This window comes from Chelon labrosus (genome assembly GCF_963514085.1).
Source record: "Chelon labrosus genome assembly, chromosome: 22".
NCBI classification, from domain to species: Eukaryota; Metazoa; Chordata; class Actinopteri; order Mugiliformes; family Mugilidae; genus Chelon; species Chelon labrosus.
Genome location: NC_140355.1, coordinates 3,096,178 through 3,114,596, shown reverse-complemented (window position 1 = coordinate 3,114,596; position 18,419 = coordinate 3,096,178). Strand labels below are relative to the sequence as shown.

The 18,419-nt window shown below is 40.1% G+C and overlaps 1 protein-coding gene across 3 annotated transcripts in view; it reads right to left on the bottom strand.

Annotated features, from left to right (window-relative positions):
• Positions 1 to 3,235: 3,235 nt before the first annotated feature.
• The window catches only part of tcf4 (transcription factor 4), a 212,010-nt gene continuing 196,826 nt past the window's right edge, over positions 3,236 to 18,419 (bottom strand). For 2 of the 3 annotated variants that reach the window (XM_084572009.1, XM_084572011.1), the window contains 5 exons: positions 17,893 to 18,031; positions 14,870 to 15,023; positions 13,288 to 13,517; positions 11,262 to 11,412; positions 3,236 to 8,521 (listed from right to left, as the gene is read on the bottom strand). In XM_084572009.1, coding sequence (XP_084428135.1) covers positions 8,473 to 8,521; positions 11,262 to 11,412; positions 13,288 to 13,517; positions 14,870 to 15,023; positions 17,893 to 18,031 — 723 coding nt within the window. In that variant the 3' untranslated portion in view covers positions 3,236 to 8,472. Of the gene's footprint in view, positions 8,522 to 11,227; positions 11,413 to 13,287; positions 13,518 to 14,869; positions 15,024 to 17,892; positions 18,032 to 18,419 lie in introns of all 3 variants that reach the window. The other variant, XM_084572010.1, reaches the window with a different exon arrangement.

Here is an 18,419-nt window from a genome sequence, read left to right as displayed (position 1 = left end):
CTTACATAACGAAAAGATCCCAATAAATGTGCCGCTGCCGTCCAGTTGACTCAGCGTAGAAGAAGAGCAGCAGCACGAAGACCGTGGCTGCTCGCTAGCGCCCTCTTCCATGAGGCAGAAGTACTGGCTGCCTCGCCTCGTGCCTTTTCAGCGCGCTTTAACGTCAGCTCAGTGAGGCTAAATGTGTTACACTCGTGAAGTACATTACCTAGGCTATGGAAAATGATGACTCATGACAAAAGTGTGCACAACCGTTATATTGGTGACATACAGAGAGTTAGCCACAGGCACGCGTCAAGAACACGAGCCTAACCCACTTTATGAGAGATTGCACAATCCAAGTTAAGGCTCAGCTGCCTGCTGCCTCAACTCCTGTCTCTCCCTGTATTTACACAGAATATACGTAATTCAGTGATTTTGACTATAGAAATGATTGAAATGACTGGAATCATTCATCAATCATCTGGAAATCACATTTATATCACAGACCAGTGGGCACGTAGTATGATTTATTTAGGTGAACAGCATCATTTATTTTATCGTTATTACTTCTCATGATGACAGGTGAGGTGCTGCCTCACCTGTCTCCCCTGACCACACCTCACTGTTTCAACACTTCAACACAATGGGGACTGCATCTCTGCGCTGTGTCATTGAGCAGGTTTTGAAAATAGAAAAGTAAAAATTCTGTGTGATTTCAGTAGCTTTTTCAGTTGGAGATATTTGTTGACCTGAAGCCGCATTCAGCTGTGATGCCAAAAGTCCTGTCCTTGTAGTTAGGTTACCAGGTTAGAGCTCTGTCTGTTATCAGCAAACCAAAGAATAAAAGATTTAGTTTCTGTGCTAAACTTGCCTAAATGTGTCCTAGACCTATTTCTGGCCTACTAGTCCCAGATGACACAAGCCAGTTAACTCTAGTCAAAGGCTGGGCTCTACACGGTCTTAACTTTTTACCGAGAAAACACCGATCTGTATATTTTACCTTTTATAAAAGTGTATTGTTTTGTACATCGATGAGGCATAACATTATGACCACCTTCCTAATATTGTGTAGGTCTCCCTTGTGCCTCCAAAACAGTTGGGACTCATCAGAGAATGGACATGGGCCTTCCGAGGGTGTCCTTTGGTGTCTGGCAACAGAATGTTGTTAGTGGGGGCCTTTGGGGGGAGGGGCCTCTGTGGATCATCCCACAGGTACTTGATCAGTTTGGGATCTAGTCAGTTTGGAGGCCAGGTCAACACAGGTTAATTACTTCTTCTGTCAGTGGTTTTAATGTTACGCCTGATCAGTGTATTTGTGCTGTTTACTGCTGACTGTATTCTGTTCTGCAATTTCCCCATTGCGGGACTAATAAAGGTTTTTCTTATTCTTATTTTTCTTATTCTTCATGCAACCTCTGGCACACGAATATCATTGGAGACCAATAAAGTTCTTAAGTTCTTTCTCATCTTGTCCTCTCAGTCATCAAGGTCATGGTTCAAAACTGAACAAACCACTTGGATGAGTAGCGAAAAGTTATCAGGAAACCCCACAAATCAACTTGCCTTGGTTTCAGCTTAGGTTTATGAATATACTCTAGAAATTATTGAAATTAAATGGACTTTTGTAAATTATAACCCAGCTCCAAATGTTTAATTTTAACTAATCTGCATTATGAAGTTAAACATAGGCTTTGGCTGTGATGAGTCCATAGGTTAACAACTACAGTTGTAATTCTTTAGGCCAGAGACAAATAAGATATGTGTAATCATTTTAGCATCATAAACCAAACTGAGCTGAGGACTGTCATTTCAGTCAATACTTTAAACGCAAATAACTTGTGGAAAACAATAATTGGGAATTTAAGAGAGGTTGTAAGTGGAGACAGTGGTGAGATGTCATAAAGTCAGCTTTGCCATCAATGGTTGGCATAAGACCAACACTTAGGATTGCCCCAAATAAGCTCTACACCATGTCCTTCGTCTGGAAAAAATAAAATAAAATTGTGCATTTACGCGCTTTTACTGTTTTTCAGTTGAGAAATTCAGTAATCTGGAATTTACTGAAATTCTTCTTCTGCTTGTTTTGATTTGATTGAATAATTAACAGCTAACACCACATTTACTAATCACCATCTCTACTATTACAACTTTCAATTTCACTTCGTAGAAAGTGCCAAGTTGATCTGATGAAAATGATTTAGCTTCGTTTAATTTATTTAATGGCTTTGTCAAACTTAATAAAAGTTGATACTAGTGTGGTTTAATAATAAATAAATGTGGTTTAATTTTGAAGATACTGATTTATGGTGCTGACATATTAATGCCTTAAGAAAAATACTCACCAAGACAGATTATAAATACTGAGGAGAATTATTATTATTATTTTTTTTCTGACAGTGGATATTTGTCTGAGATAAAGTTGTAGAGCTTAAAGGCTTCTCATTCTAAAATTATTTTCAGAAAACAAATGCTACATTTCAGATGCGTGCATCAGGTGTTGTGCTTGTGACACTGTTTGGTGCCCTTCTCATTGTTCTAACCAAATGTTAATTCAAGTTAGTAGATGTAAGAAAACTGAAAAAGTTTCTACAGGCTCATTTCCACCACTGGAGTTTTTCCACAGGGACCAGGAACCAGGAACCTTTGGAGGTAGTCAGTGTGATTCCACTGCAAGGACCGCTGTCTAAATTAAGTTTGTAAAGTAAATTCGTAAGTAAAATATTTGTAACCCCCAAAATGTCTCTGGTCAAGGGGTGGAACTTTCGAAATGGACAGGAACTTTATGTGTGGGGCATTTCTGATAGGTGCAGAACTCAGTTTATCTCATGTCAGTCTTTGCATCTTATTTTCAGATTAGCATGTGAGCTGCTATACAACTACTGCAACAAATAACAGGAGCTTGGAGCTACTGTTGTTGTGAGCCTCGTTATATTATATGTTCATATTGTATTGTTATATATCTTTTTTATGTAGTCTTCTGCTTTACCACTGCCTTCCTGGCTAGTGTGGAGTACTATCAGATGATTTTTTTTATTCTTCAGCAGATACATTTGCTAATCTGCGTTAGACTGCGTTGCAAATGCAGAAAACCAATGGTCTCGGGAAATCAAGTTCCTGGGGCTAAAAGTTCCACCAGACTGGGTGGGAATATGGCTCAGTACTGCTGGGAAAACAAAGGACAGGAGTGGCCATTTTGAATTCAACTCATTATTGCAGTAAAACTGGTACAGAGTAACAGATTACAAAGCTCATGGCACAGTCACTGAAAAAGAGAAATGAGGTGTGTATGTACAACAAGGAGGAAAAAGAAAAAAAAAGAGTTAACATTTTGGCTAATAGAAACACCAGGGGTAACATAAAAATGGAGATACTGAAATTCGGGAGATGACTTGATTATACAACAAAGAGAAAAATATGAAATAAAGCATCGCAAAAATAACATTACTTAAAAAATACATTTAGCACTTACACCGACAGATTCAATCCTAGTGTTTGACCTAGGTCCGATTCAGAGCAGCTTTTCCTTTTGACAAAAAGCTAAATTTTAATGGCAAACACTAAAAACGAATGACTGAAACTGCCTTGTTGCACACGATCTGATTCATTTTTGGGGAAATAGCTGATAAGATTGTTGCTGACGAGTCTGCTTCTTCTTTTTTTTCTTCATATATTAATCTTGAATCAGGTGCTGAGGGTCTTTCATTGAGTCAACATTTACAACCCATTGGAAAGAAAATAAATGCACAGGAGGCAGAGCCGGCCCACGGCCACCAGGGGCGCCAAAGTCAACTGCATTGGAGAACACTTTGGATTCCTCAGTCAGGATTTTGTTATAATTTACTAACGACTCTATGACGCATGTTGTTATCACCAGAAATGTTCAAATATTATAAGAAATTTTTATTATTGCAAAAAAAAAGAATAATGTCTTTTTTTAAATCAATTTTTTGAAAGTTAAAAATGACTTCCTCACATGGTGCAGAAAAATGGCTCAAATCGGCTCTGATACACGTGACTCTTGGTGCAAGCGAAGACAACAGTTTGACTTACACTTCAGATGGTTGGGCAACCAAAACCACAAACAGTACTTGAGCACCACTGATCGAAACTAAAAAGTTGGCACCTGGCTACTGTAACCGGACAAATACAACCTCACTAGAAATCAAAAACAAGCTCATCATCGCGATCGTCGTCCTTCAATGGCAAATCTCCACCCCACAGAAACCCCACAGAAAATGGTCAATGACTATTTACACAGATCTCTGCGAAAAATACAATTAAAAATGGTAATGTCATGAGGCATGGAGAATTAAACAAATAGCACGTCATCTCTTACGACGTCCGATTCCTCCCTCCAACCCTCAAAAATGTCCCCCACAGATATAAACATAATAATGAAAAAAACAAAACAAAAAAAAAATGAAAGAAAAGGATTTCTGAACTTTTGACCTCACTACATTTTCAATGTGACACATTTTTTCAACACACACTGAATTTTACTTTTTCATCTTTTAACGAAAAAACCGATACAACATATTTCTAAAACACAAAATAACAACAGTCTACATGTAAAAATATAACTTTTACATACACAATTTCAAAATAATGGTAAAGTTTGCCATTTTGTTGCATACAATTTACAAACGTCTGTGTGTTGTTGCCTTGGATAGAGAGCAGTAAAGTGGAGCCGATGGAACTCCGGTCCCATTTTGTCCTGCGCAGGGTGCCGTACTAGCGAGAGGGTGTTGTCATGGCAACAACAGAGAATACAATGAAGTCAGTTGAAAATTTATAACACTGAGGGGCCTCGCCAACTTCTGCCAGTTCAGTCTTTGAGAAAATAACTCCTCCCCAAGAAAACACTCGTTGCAAAGGAAAATAAAAAATAACAGAAAATGGCACCCTCATAATATACTGTATATATTTTTTTTGTACATTTATATATAGATTGATTTATTCAAATAGATTCTTTTCCAGTTTCCGTGCCTTCCTGTTGAGTGGATAGGATTTTAACCGCGTCAGAATGACCACCGACAGAGAACAATGCTGTCGGATAGCGAATTGTGTTGTTTTTTTTAATTTTTTTTTTAATTTTATTTTTTATTTATTTGTTTTTTTTTTGTTTTTTTTACATTTTCTGTAATAGACATGTAAACCAGAACAGACAAAAAAGTAATCAGAGAAAAGATTCTTCTTATAAAAGAGAGCGCGCGAGAGAGAGAGAGGGGGGAAAAAAAAGAAGAAAAAAAAAAGAAAATTTGTTTTACAACATACAACCACACACTTTGTACTGAAGACTACATTGGCTTACGGACAAGCCGATCAAATATTGATAAAAAGCTGATAAGCTATAATACAAGAAGAGACGCGTTGTTCACCATGGAAACAGGGGTGGGGCTTGAGACAGGAAAGTGGGGCTGGGGGGTTATGGAGGACTTTGGGGGATGGGGAGGACCGGGATAGGGGCTAGTCTTGCTAAGTCAAGCGTCTGTCCCATTGGCTTAAAGCCAGAACACGCTGTCTACTTACATATAAGCGTACAGTACATTAAATACAGTTTAGTTTTTTTTTTCTTTTTTTTATCCAAAAAATACTTTTTTTTCCTTTTTAGCTTTTTTTAAATTCCCAGGTCTGGTAAAAAACCTGACTGCATAGAACCTAACGACTAAGAACAGGTTTCCCTAAGCTTGCATCCTATTAAAAGACCAGGTAAATGTCCTCCTCTGGCAACTTGAATGATATGAACTCTAAAAAGGCACATTGGTAGAAGTGTGAATGTTCAAATTGCATCTGTGGGACCACTTAGGCAGGGCAAGAGGTTGGAGAGAGGGGCTAGGATTCTGTTTCAGGGCTCATAAGGCTAGGGTCAGCAGAGCACTGGGGATTAAACATTGGCATTGATTTAGACGACTTCCAAATGGAAGAAGAGGGGACTTCCAGACTGACGTGTTCTTGCGGATATTCCAGTTAGCGCTGCTTGTTAGTGGAGGGTAGAACTTGCTGTATAGCAACATGATGATTATCGAAGTTTCTTCCTGACATATTCACTCCCAATTTATTTATTCTCATTCTCAGTAATGATATGCGCTGATCCTTTGAGTCTTGCACCACTGCCAAGTCATTGTTGATGATTGCAAACCTGGCAGTACAAGACACACATGTCTGTTTGCTGGACATGATGTGTTTCTGGGGTCAACTCTGGCCCATAGCTAATTGCAGCTAATCGCAGCTGATGCTAAGGCCAAAACAGCCAAGACTGGAAACCCTAAAACCCTGCTCATCCTTGTAGTCATGTATGAGCCATCACATTTGGTCCTCTGACACAAAAGTCACTCAGCGAGTCTGACTCATTTAGCTATCTGGTAACCGATGTTTAAACTGAGGTGGCACGTGAAACCTTTCAGTAACAATCCTCGCCACTCCAGTTCACTACTGGTGTCTAGACGGTGCTCCTCCCTGACAAGAACCCGTTTAGAACTGCAGGATTCTTGACCAGATTTGAGTGCCTACAAGGAAATGCAGTACACTGAAAATGCAAAAGTTGTTGAAAGTTTTGCCGAGCACCACTGGAACACCATCAGACAGAGCATTGCAAGAGAACCAACTAAAAGAGACGTAGCTCATAGACCAAGGCAGCAGGTGTCAATCTGAAAGCCTCCTAAGACCCAATTATGGCACACTGAGGAGGGGAGAGGTCTGAGGCTGGGGTTAGAGGTTTAGGGTTATGAACAGCCAGACACTAAACCAGGAAATGACAGAATCTATTGAATCCGACGCAATGCTTTGACTACTGCTGCTTGCCCCACAGAGGAGAACTGTCTCCCCTCACCCTGATGATTGTTCCCTTGCTTCCCCTGCAGTGTCATAATCAGTTACACCTCTGGATTCAGTTTTTTTTTTGTCTCTCTTGAGCTTTAGTACCTTGGGAAGTTTAACCCCTTCTGTTCAGGCCTTTCCTCAATTCAAGAAGCGTAATCACAAATTCAGGGAATGTAGTAACGTGGAATAGAATTCGCTCTGATGCTCAGCTCAGCTGTGATCCACTCATCAATAGGTGTCCAGCAGTTGTTTGATTTCAGTGACAGTTGCCACTAGACCTCTGGCTGCTCTACCGTTGCTATCAAATATCGGAAGGACTCCTTACTTTACAAGTATACTTTGTCATCACCACATCATTCGTCCTTTCTGTCTTTCTACTGTCATACCTCCACCTTAAATAATTGAAACACCCCAGTCTCTCTGAAGTCACCCACTGATTGATTGATTGACTGATTGGCTGATTGATTGATTCCTCCCAGTAGATGCACATGGAGCCATCCGGGTTCAAATATCCAGGCTTGTTGTATTTGTGTTCAAACTAACAACATATCAGTTTGTACAAGTTTGCAGTCTGAAGAAAGTCTATGTGGCTATCAGCACGAAGCACTAATAAATACATAAACGTTAAAGTTCAGATTTGTTTTACACTGGCGGTCTAAAGGTTTGCACTTCAGGAGGGAATGCATTTGAAACGGAAGAACAAATGACCCCTTTCTCGTTTAGCCCTGCTTCCTTCTAGACATCTATGATAGTCAAGCATTTGTGAAGTTTCTAATCAGATCACTCTGCAATGCAAGCGCCTCCCAAAAGCAGTTGCAACAGATTTTGCTTCCTAATCTCTCCTTCGTTTCACTTTATACATGAAAATGTGTGTAAGGGGATGTCTGAGTGTGTAGCTTTCCTGGAATTTTCCTGTCCCTTCTTTTTTTTTTTTTTGTTTTGTTTGCTTTGCTTCTCTGTGTCTATCAATCTGACTGGTTTGCATCCAAGAGGAGATCAGGCACAGCTTCATCCACAGTGTGGCGTTAGATTGCCATTCAGTCAGAGATGCGCTGGAGCTGCATTCAACGACAGCTGCGCAAGGTTGCTTTAAAAAAATCTCTTTAAACACTTTGTGATATGTTTTGTTCCATTCTGAACATCCCTCCCCAAACCCTACTCTCCTCGCTGCCCGCGTCCAGTTGCACTTTTTAAACAAGTTTTAGTCATTTTTCTTTTCTCATATATATATATATATATATATATATACTATATATATTTATATAGAACACTTTTGTTCTTTGAAATTGGGAATGCTGATAAAACACGTAGTACAAGAAGAATTTCTTGGATGCTGTAATTCCAAAGACCTTTGTCCGTTGCTGTCACTTTGTGTCAAAAGCTGCCACTTTGTAGCAGCCTTGTTACGGCGGCCATTTTAATGTCTCCACAAAGAAGCATCCAGTTCACTTCAGCTGGAAATGCAAAGTGACGAAAGCATCTAATGTGACTCTGTAGTTCATGTTCTTGACAGAAGGAGGAGACGATGGCGAAGAGGAGGATCAGAGACAACAGACGAGAGGAGAGAAAGAGGCAGATCGGATTGGTCGAGCCGAAGTTCCAGAGAAACTGATTGGTCAGGCTGAAGAAACGATGGGTTTGATCGATTGCCTTGTTGTCGTGGAAATGCCGTCAGAGGAAGTGGTCACTCATCATCTTGATGAACTCTGGCACCTTGGACCTGGAGAGAACGAAAGAAAAAATTTTGGAAAGGAGGATTAGGGAGCCCTTTAACATACAAACTCAAACTCACCATGGAAATGTAGTGTCGTCCATAGTGGTTGACCCACGGTGAGTTCACTATTAAATACATGCCTCAGCAATAAAAGCTGGTCTAAAATATCTCAAATAAACTCTGACAGGGAACGTTTCCTTTTGCATTAGTGAACAGGCTGTCCTGGCGATAGCACCCGAGGAAAGGATCAACAAATAATTACTACTCATTCTTGGTGACTGTGGCTATTTTTATGAATATATCTTGATATATCTTTCCTTGGACTGGGCCTAACGTAACTAAGTCATAAAAGTGTCCTCATAAAAATAATTTGAATGACCAAAGGCACCGGTCAGACACCTTAAATACGACAGCCAAAAGGGTGTCACATGAATGTTTTTCATCCATCTAGAAGTCAACTTTGGATGTCAAGAGATAGACGAAAGTACCAACAATAAGAATTCTCAAGTTCCTATATCATGTCTGACTAGAATGTCACTGACAAAACATAAATGCTTATTCATGCAAATCAACTGAATATAAAATAGTTATAATAAAGGTTTTACAGAACATTACAAATTTGACACTAGTGTACATTTGTGACAAATATGAAGAAATTCCCTCAGGCAGGGTGGAACATGTGGACAGACATTCAGTATGTATGTACATACAATACATACATCATGCAAAAATCTGTAAATCTGTAGCATGGGCAGCAGAGGTGTATAGTAACGAAGTAGATGTACTTCGTTACACTACTTAAGTAGTTTTTTGAAGATCTGTACTTTACTTGAGTTTTTTTTTAATCAGGACTTTTACTTTTACTCTAGTACATTTAAAAGTTAAAAAATATACTTTTACTCTGTTACTGTGACATTTGCCACCTCGTTACTCATTACAAATTAAAATAGAAACATGATTAATCATCGAAGGATTATCTGGAATGGGCGTCTCTGAGAGGATGAGAGGAACAACGTACGCTACTTTCACGAGGTTAAGAGGTAAGGGCGGGATGCGCGGGGCGGTGGACATCAACATGGCTACCTCCGCAGTTAACGCTGATGAGGAAGACGCGGAAGGCGTTACCACACTGACAGCATCTCCTTCAGTAGAAGACGACAGTCACCCGTGACTAGGAGATAGGAGGCACTTTTTTGTGTTCTTAGGCAGACACGAGACACTTGATTCACTCACTCTACAAGTGTTTTTTTGTTTTATCAAACCACATCTATTTCATTCACCTGAAAGTGAAATAAAGAGAAAAAGGGGAGAACCATTTTTGGTTGTTTTGCTTCTTTTTACGCGTACTATAAAAATACTTTGTACTTTACTTGTACTTATGATACTTGAGTATATTTTTTCACAAGATACTTAAGTACATTTAATGTGAGCTACTTTAAGACTTTTACTCAAGTGATTTTCTTATGGGTGACTTTAACTTTTACCAAAGTCATTTTCAGTTATGGTATTTGTACTTTTACTTAGTTATTTTTTTCAAGTACTTTATACGCCTCTGATGGGCAGTGAGACAAATAAAATGTTTTGGTGTGTTTGGTCCTCTTCCTGGCACTTAATGTTAAATGTGCACCATTAAATAGTTCCCTTCACTGTAAAGGTGTAACAGAGAATACATTCTGCGTGACGGCTGGACAAACACTCTGTATCAAACACCTTTGATACTTCAAGGTGACAGGACAGCAACAACACAAATGCAGTTTGATTACAGGTGAACAGAAACAACACTACAGTACAAAACAGTAACAAACACACACAGTCACACATTAAAATCACACTTACTGCCAATCTGTTGTTAAAATGTACCCAGACCAGACAGAAACTAACTTATGTTGTTGGCTTTTTTGAAATTTAGAAAGCCTGCCAGACTTTAATGGTCAGGAAGGACGCACATCTACAAATGAATTCAAATGCTGGGAGAACTTTCTACCCAAACGGCATTTGATGTAAATGTGGTCTGTGTAAGTTTTAACCTTTTATTCCTGCATAAGGATGAAAGACAATACAACTGGAGGAACAATAAAGTGTAAGCTCTGTTTGTTTTGATTTAGTTAACTAAAGATCCAGAGAATAACTCCTTCTCATAAAAGAAGTTAAGAATTTATTTACAACAAACTGAGACACAAAAATGAAATCTCAGCTCTTACTTTTTTAACACAATCGGCACATGCCTTTTTTGGTATCCGTTTTAGTATCCAAAGAGTTCTATTCTATTCTGTTTTGTCTTATTTTATTAAGTTGGATGTGAAACGTGTGCTGGCGTTTTCTAGCTAGCTTAGAGTAGCTATCCACTATAAAAAAAACGTTAATTATATTTAAGTTTTGTGAGTCTCAATGAGATTTAAAATTATCCAGTTGTATTGTCATTCAAAATGGTCAAAAAATACATAGAGAACAAATGAATGAATATTTGATGGTTGATGGACAAATAAACTGTCCATCATTTCAGAAAATTTGGGACCCTGAGAACAGGAATGCCTTTTTCAAAACATGAAAATGAACTAGATTTATTCGGCTCTTGTTTGGAGCCCTTTTGTTTGCTTCTCATTGGCGATGGGATTTTTAAACTGGCTACAAAAGTTTCTGTACTGGTTTTTGAATTACTGGTTTAAGCTAAAGGTACAACAGCAGATTAGTTTATAAGTGAAATCTTCTGACCATTCAGGGGGGAGGAGATGTTGCTGCATTTTACATTTGTCCCAAGGGATTCGGCCCGTCGCCCATGGCGGCGGCGGCGACGTGGTGTGCTGCAGCCAGTGAGAGGGGAGTCCCGTCTGACGCCACGGTGACCTTCTCCTCCTCACGACGCTTCAGGCAGGCCGCCTTTGGGTTCAGGTTTCGCTCTGGACACAGGAAGAAAGGTCATTAATATTTCCTTGCGTTTCTTGTGTCTCTTTTACTCAGTGAGAGTAAAAGAGACACTAAAGCCTTGACACTTTAGCCTTGGAGAACACAATGAACAGACACTACTGCTGCCCCCTCCTGGAGACCCTGATTCATTACATATATAGACAAACTAATTTAGCACATCTACTTTCCTCCTTAAATTGTGATTATTTAAAAGCACATTGACCATCTGGATCTAGAATAGTTAATAAAAATGAATCCTGACATTCTGGATTTCAAAAGACTATAGGAGATTAAAGTGTAAATAATTGCTAAATGTATATTTTCTTTAATTTCTATATATTTCTTGGAATCAACACATTTCTTTTGGGAACTATTTTCAGCAGCAGATTAATGTACATTTTGTGTTTCCAGCAGAGGGAAAGGCTGATAAACCTCAGTGTATGTGTTCATGGGAAGGGAGATGTACTTCGTTACACTACTTAAGTAGTTTTTTGAGGATCTGTACTTTACTTGAGTTTTTTTTTAATCAGGACTTTTACTTTTACTCTAGTACATTTAAAAGTTAAAAAATATACTTTCACTCTGTTACTGTGACATTTGCCACCTCGTTACTCATTACAAATTAAAACAGAAATATAATTAATCATCGAAGGATTATCTGGAATGGGCGTCTCCGAGAGGACGAGAGGAACAACGTACGCTACTTTCACGAGGTTTAGAGGTAAGGGCGGGATGCGCGGGGCGGAGGACATCAACATGGCTACCTCCGCAGTTAACGCTGATGAGGAAGACACGGAAGGCGTTACCACACTGACAGCATCTCCTTTGGTAGAAGACGACAGTCACCCGTGACTAGGAGATAGGAGGCACTTTTTTGTGTTCTTAGGCAGACACGAGACACTTGATTCACTCACTCTACAAGTGTTTTTTTGTTTTTGTTTTATCATACCACATCTATTTCATTCACCTGAAAGTGAAATAAAGAGAACAAGGGGAGAACCATTTTTGGTTGTTTTGCTTCTTTTTATGCGTAGTATAAAAATACTTTGTACTTTACTTGTACTTATGATACTTGAGTATATTTTTTCACAAGATACTTAAGTACATTTAATGTGAGCTACTTTAAGACTTTTACTCAAGTGATTTTCTTATGGGTGACTTTAACTTTTACCAAAGTCATTTTCAGTTATGGTATTTGTACTTTTACTTAGTTATTTTTTTGAAGTACTTTATATGCCTCTGATGGGCAGTGAGACAAATAAAATGTTTTGGTGTGTTTGGTCCTCTTCCTGGCACTTAATGTTAAATGTGCACCATTAAATAGTTCCCTTCACTGTAAAATAGAATAGTTCATAAAAATGAATCCTGACATTCTGGATTTCGAAAGACTATAGGAGATTAAAGTGTAAATAATTGCTCAATGTATATTTTCTTTAATTTCTATATATTTCTTAGAATCAACACATTTCTTTTGGGAACTATTTTCAGCAGCAGATTAACGTACATTTTGTGTTTCCAGCAGAGGGAAAGGCTGATAAACCTCAGTGTATGTGTTCATGGGAAGGGAGGCTATGTAACACAGTGACTCACTGATGGGTTATTCATCGTTTTTGATCAAATATGACATTTGAGGCTTTGATATACATACATAACACCTCTTAGTTCAATACATTGTCTGTTGGCTTTGGTCTTTTTATGGAATTTACCCCCAATAAGAAAAAATATTAAATTAAACCAAAATCATTTATAATCAGATCTGTACAAACATTAATACATTCAAAGGCATAATGGAACTCTGTATAATGATTTTTTGTCCACAAACTAATGAGCAAATGAATGAATAAATGTAGTGAGTGCGTGAAACTAACCTCGGACTTGTTGCTCCAGACTGAGAATGACCGCCACGGCCTGGTGCAGGATTAGTAACTTGGTCTGAGGTTTGTCGCTCTTCAAGTGCAGCTGGACCATCCTGCCCAGCTCCTTGAACGCCTCGTTGATGTCGCGCACACGCAGGCGCTCCCGCGCGTTGTTGGCCATCCTCCGCTCCCTCTCTCTCTCCATCTTCTGCTCCGGAGACAGGTCCTCGTCGTCTTGGTTGCTACAGTGACGAACAACAAGCGCGGGGAGGAAACGAGGGAAGAGGAAGAAGGGGAATGGGAAGAGTTGATGATGAAGGGCCGAGGTTGCACTCCTCTGCATTAAGGCTCCTTTTAATACAAACTTGCTGCTGATGCAGCAGGTTCGCACGAGCAGACCTTCACAAGTTGAAGTGGGAAAATGTTTACACGGTCACAGAACAAGCTAGCTGAGCTCATTCTGAGCAAATGTTGGTATGTTTCGCATATGAGAATTTCTAAACCCTGTAATGCAGCATATATATATGCTTATCTCCAGCTTCAAAAGTTTTTGCATCATCATCATCATCATCATCATCGTCATAAACATCATCAATAACATGACCGCCATCATGTACATATTCTGGGTTTGGGGTCCAAATGTTTCTGATTTCATTCATCCTCCAGGTAAAATCTAACCATGATAAACAACCTGTTTATCTTTAGAGGGGTGAAGACTGCTTAGCTGCATCCGGGCCAGGAAAAACCAACAGTTTTCTGTCACTTCAAATTTAACCTGCTTCAGTGTCCATATTCAGTGGCTTTCAGCAAGAATATTCATCAAAAGATGAATGTTGTTGGTGTTGATTCCTGCACCCGAGGCAGCAAGGCAGCACTTCTTTGATAATATTGATCATGGGCCCTACTCTGTTGTGTGAGAAACAGTTAAAACCAGGCTCAAGACCATGGAGAGACTGACGGGATCAACCAGGAGCTGCGTGTCCGCTGGGAATCTCTGTACCTCTCTCAATAGAGCTGAGAAAAAGAAAAAGAGATACCTGGTGGACACAGAGACTCTGTATTAACTGATGTATTTAACTGCTTCTCATCACACTTGGTCACTTCATCAAAGTCCAGAGGCTGGTTCCCAAAACACTCACAGCTGTAAGTCCTTCCTCGTGATCTCTCTCTCCGAAAACTTTTTGTGTTTGTGGTCCTGTTCTTGAACGCACATTATGCGTTACCTGGGCTTGGATGTTGGCCATGGCTCAGTATGTTAATTAAGTCACATTAGATATACCATAATGTCATATAGTGTGACAAGAAATCATAATTCTTGTTGTAGTTTGTTTTTTCATGTAAATATGTATCTAGGTTTCTACTGAAAACTGAATTCAGTGAAAATGTTGGACACATGTTTGTCTACAGGCCAATTCAAGTCTGACATCTTGAGTTGTTCGTAAATCCTGGAGAGGTTTTTTTTATCAGTCACAAGTGGAACCAGGAAGGTCTTTAAGCAATTGAGGCATTTTGGGAATACGCGTGTCGCAGCTCAGCTGAGGGGTTTGATGGAAGCGAACGTCTGAGCGCTTGGCGGGGTTACCTAGATCTTGACCTCTCAATTGATTTTAGGTCCTTGCTGTCTATGTCCTCCTTCTTGGCGTCCAGGGATTTTGAGTCCTGCAGGAGGTTCTCGTCCCCCTCGTCCTCAGACTTGATCTCTGAGCTGACGGAGGAGGTGCTCTGGCCCTGAAGACCTCCGGACAGAGCTGCAAGAGAAGAAAGGAGGGGGTTTCAACACATAACCTATGCCTGCAGCATCCTCTGTTGTGTGGACGCTCACGTCATCGCACCAAAACTTTACAATTTATTACACACACAGAGGTCTCATAAATATTGGCAACTCTAAAGCTACCAATATTTGTTATTAATTTATAGGTTTTAACCCCTGTGAGGTTTTGCAATTGATAGAACCTTTTTTTTATTTTTTTATTATTAAGTGCACCATGTGTAATTCACTGGAAAAAGTCAAGTGTGTTTAAACTGCAGGAAATGAAGCATTACCCACGGCTAATGTAGCAATGGCAATTCTGAAAACAAAAAAAAAAGGTTCAGGATTTTTGTGACAGAAATACAAATGATTAAAATGAAAAGCTACTATTAGAAATGACCTACCCATGACCTTCATTCACATTTTATTGCATATTAAAGACCATCAAATGAAAACATCTAATTCGAGCTAGGACTACTGGAATCGCGTATGAATGTGCCAAAGTCAGAATGTAAGATTTTCCCCCTTCTTCCCGTTCTGCCAACATGTCATGAAAGCAGCATCAGGTCTGGCTGAACGCAGCTAATTCTCCGGTCGACCCCCAAGATGGCGGCATGCGGGAGCCATGGTGCAGCCTTAAAGCCTCTCTACCCTCTGACTGTCTCCCTCCTCTGCTGAACAGTGCGGTCTTTATTTGACGTCTGTATGGATCTGTCACTGGGACGCTGCCAGCCATCTCAGTCAACACAAAACACTCGAGCGCTGTGTTCCACCAGCACAGGCGCACACAAGCACACGCGGCCAACTGTCGGCCATTTTGAATCCCCTTCTGCCTGACTGGAGGCATTTTGTGTGCGGCTTTGAGCGACGGCTTGTGTTTGGTTTGCGTGTTTGCGTGTGCGCGTCTCTTTGTGGACAATCGGCTGTGTGTTTGCGCATTTTAAATTCCGGCGGTGAAATAGACGTTAAACTGTGAAAAGTGACTCTGTGCTTCTGAATGTCCGACTGATACCAGACGCAGAAAGACACTGGTGGAAACAAATACGAAATAGGGTGATGCACCTCCATTGTTTTTTAAACTCTCTGTTTTTGTCTTACTCACTCCCCTCCCTAAGGTTCTATGCTTCTTTACCTGCTGGCTTTCACCATAGCTGTGATCTCAGAGCCTGACGCACGCACATTTTAAGTTGGAAGAGTGTTCAAACTGGAATAGTGACATGCTGAATAGTCCTAGTACATCAGTAGATATCTTTCTCTGTATCTTTGTAGTTATTTTGGACCTTTTTGCCGTCTTGTTCCATTTTTTTGTGGTCCTTTGGTTTCGATTTGTTGCCACTGATAGTGGGTACACACTGTTGCATGTTATATGTCCCTTTGTGGCTGTTTTGTCTCAATTTGTGGTAATTTTGCATTTCTTTGGAGTTGATTTGAGTGTCTTTGGTTGTGTGCGTCTAGTAACTGTGACCTTAAAGCCAGAAATACAAGCAATCACTTCCTACAGAAACTCCAGAGGCCCCTTTGCTTGTTGGGCCCCTGGACCTATGACCTGTAGGCCTGTTTAGTGACCTCTAAATCTTCCATGATTTAGTCACTTGTAGTCACAGTAGAATATAATCACAATTATGTTGCAGTGGAGAATATATGAAATAATATAGAAAGAGAACATAAAAGATGTAAATAATTGAATCAATATGGACATAATATATTGCTGATATTAATATAAAAGTTGAAAGTTCAGAATTACTTTGAAATTTAGAGAGCGAGAGATAGAGGAAACCACAGCTTAGCCACTATAACCGTGTGTTTGCTGCCAACAATATTTTACTACTCTTTATTTACAGCTTCTACACACCCTCAGCTCTCTCTCTCTCTCTATGTGTGTGAGTTATGAACTGATGCAGGAGTAAGGAACAGCTTCTTTTTCTTCTGCCAGGCCGAGTGTGTTTCTTCCTCTCTCACCTCATTACACACTTGGCTGTGGCCGCCACTGGCTGAACTTTGCTGCCAGCAGAGTCATTTTCAGCCTTTAAAAGCGAGCTCAGGGCTAATTTGCTCCGCGGCGCGCTCATATACACGTTTCCTCCTCCATATTCATGTCGCACGCACCGTATAGCTGTTTACCCTCCTCATTAAGTTTTTTGCTGCTCGGGTGGTGAAGTGACTCTCAACTTCTTGAACTGGATTCAGAGGCAGCTTCCTCAAGCATTTCTATTAAATGCTTTTCATTGCTACTGCTCCAACATCATTTTGTATCTTCTCCCTAATATTCTGTCTGGATTCCTCATCTTTTTTTCATTCAGTCATCTTCAGTCATTTGTTATCTTTTATCTGGTGAGCTTCATTTTCCTCTTTTTCGGCTTCTATGTATTTGTTCTGGCATTTGACAAGCTTTTTTCTTTTCCTATTTTGTTCTCCTAGTTCATCTCGTCTCATCTTTACTTATTTTCAGCTCTTCTTCTTCCTAGCGTCGTGTTCAGTTAGAAATGTGCATTTTGAGTGTTTGTGTGTGCATGCACAAGTGCATGCTGGGACACCAGTCGGACGCCTGCGCCTACATGGAAACACGCGCAAAAACAACAGATGCTGATAGAGTTTGTCCATCCCAGCATCTTTGTTTCTTTGTCTGGTGCAAAGCAAAGACACATGTATGAATCAGAGAACTTTTGTTTGCTTCTTGTTTTTTTTCCTTCTGCATATGTGACTATGACCACAATCCCACACTGTTGATGCTGAGATACAGGAACTGATCTGGCGAGCTTCACCTTCCTCTTCTTCTTCCACTGTTGTTGTTTGCTTCTGTTCATTCCCATTTTCTTTCCCTTCAGAACACTGAGTCACTGTGAATGATGTGGCGGGGTGGTTCTTACCGCGGTACGGGTCGGGCTGGCTGAGGTCCGGCGAGGTGGCCGACTGAACTGGCAGCTGAGGCACCGGCACCTGGCCCGCCATCGAGTGTCCTGCGCGCAAACTGCTTACGCTGCCGCCATCTTCTCTGTGAGAGCCCACCTATGAAACAGAGGAGAGAGAAAGATGTAAGACAGATGTTCATACAAACAAATAGATGCTTCTAGGTCGGTCTGCAACTGGAAACAGCACAGAGACACATCTACTAACATCTTCAAAGTCCAGTTGTGGTCTAAACCTGCTTCATGTCTTATCCTCTCTGGGTTCTCTTTCTTTTACACAGTATTAGCTTTGATCTCTTCTGGGTATTTTCTCCTCTGACTGAGAATTGTAGGCCTTTCCTTTGTTTAAACTTCAATTTGGCATGTTCATCTTTCACTATTTCCCTACAGATTCTACTGAAAAAAGTGCAGTTTAGCAGTTAAGTTTTTACCAAGCATTACTCAAACAGAAGGAAGTGCTTTCATAGGGGACTATTTTCAGTAGCGGA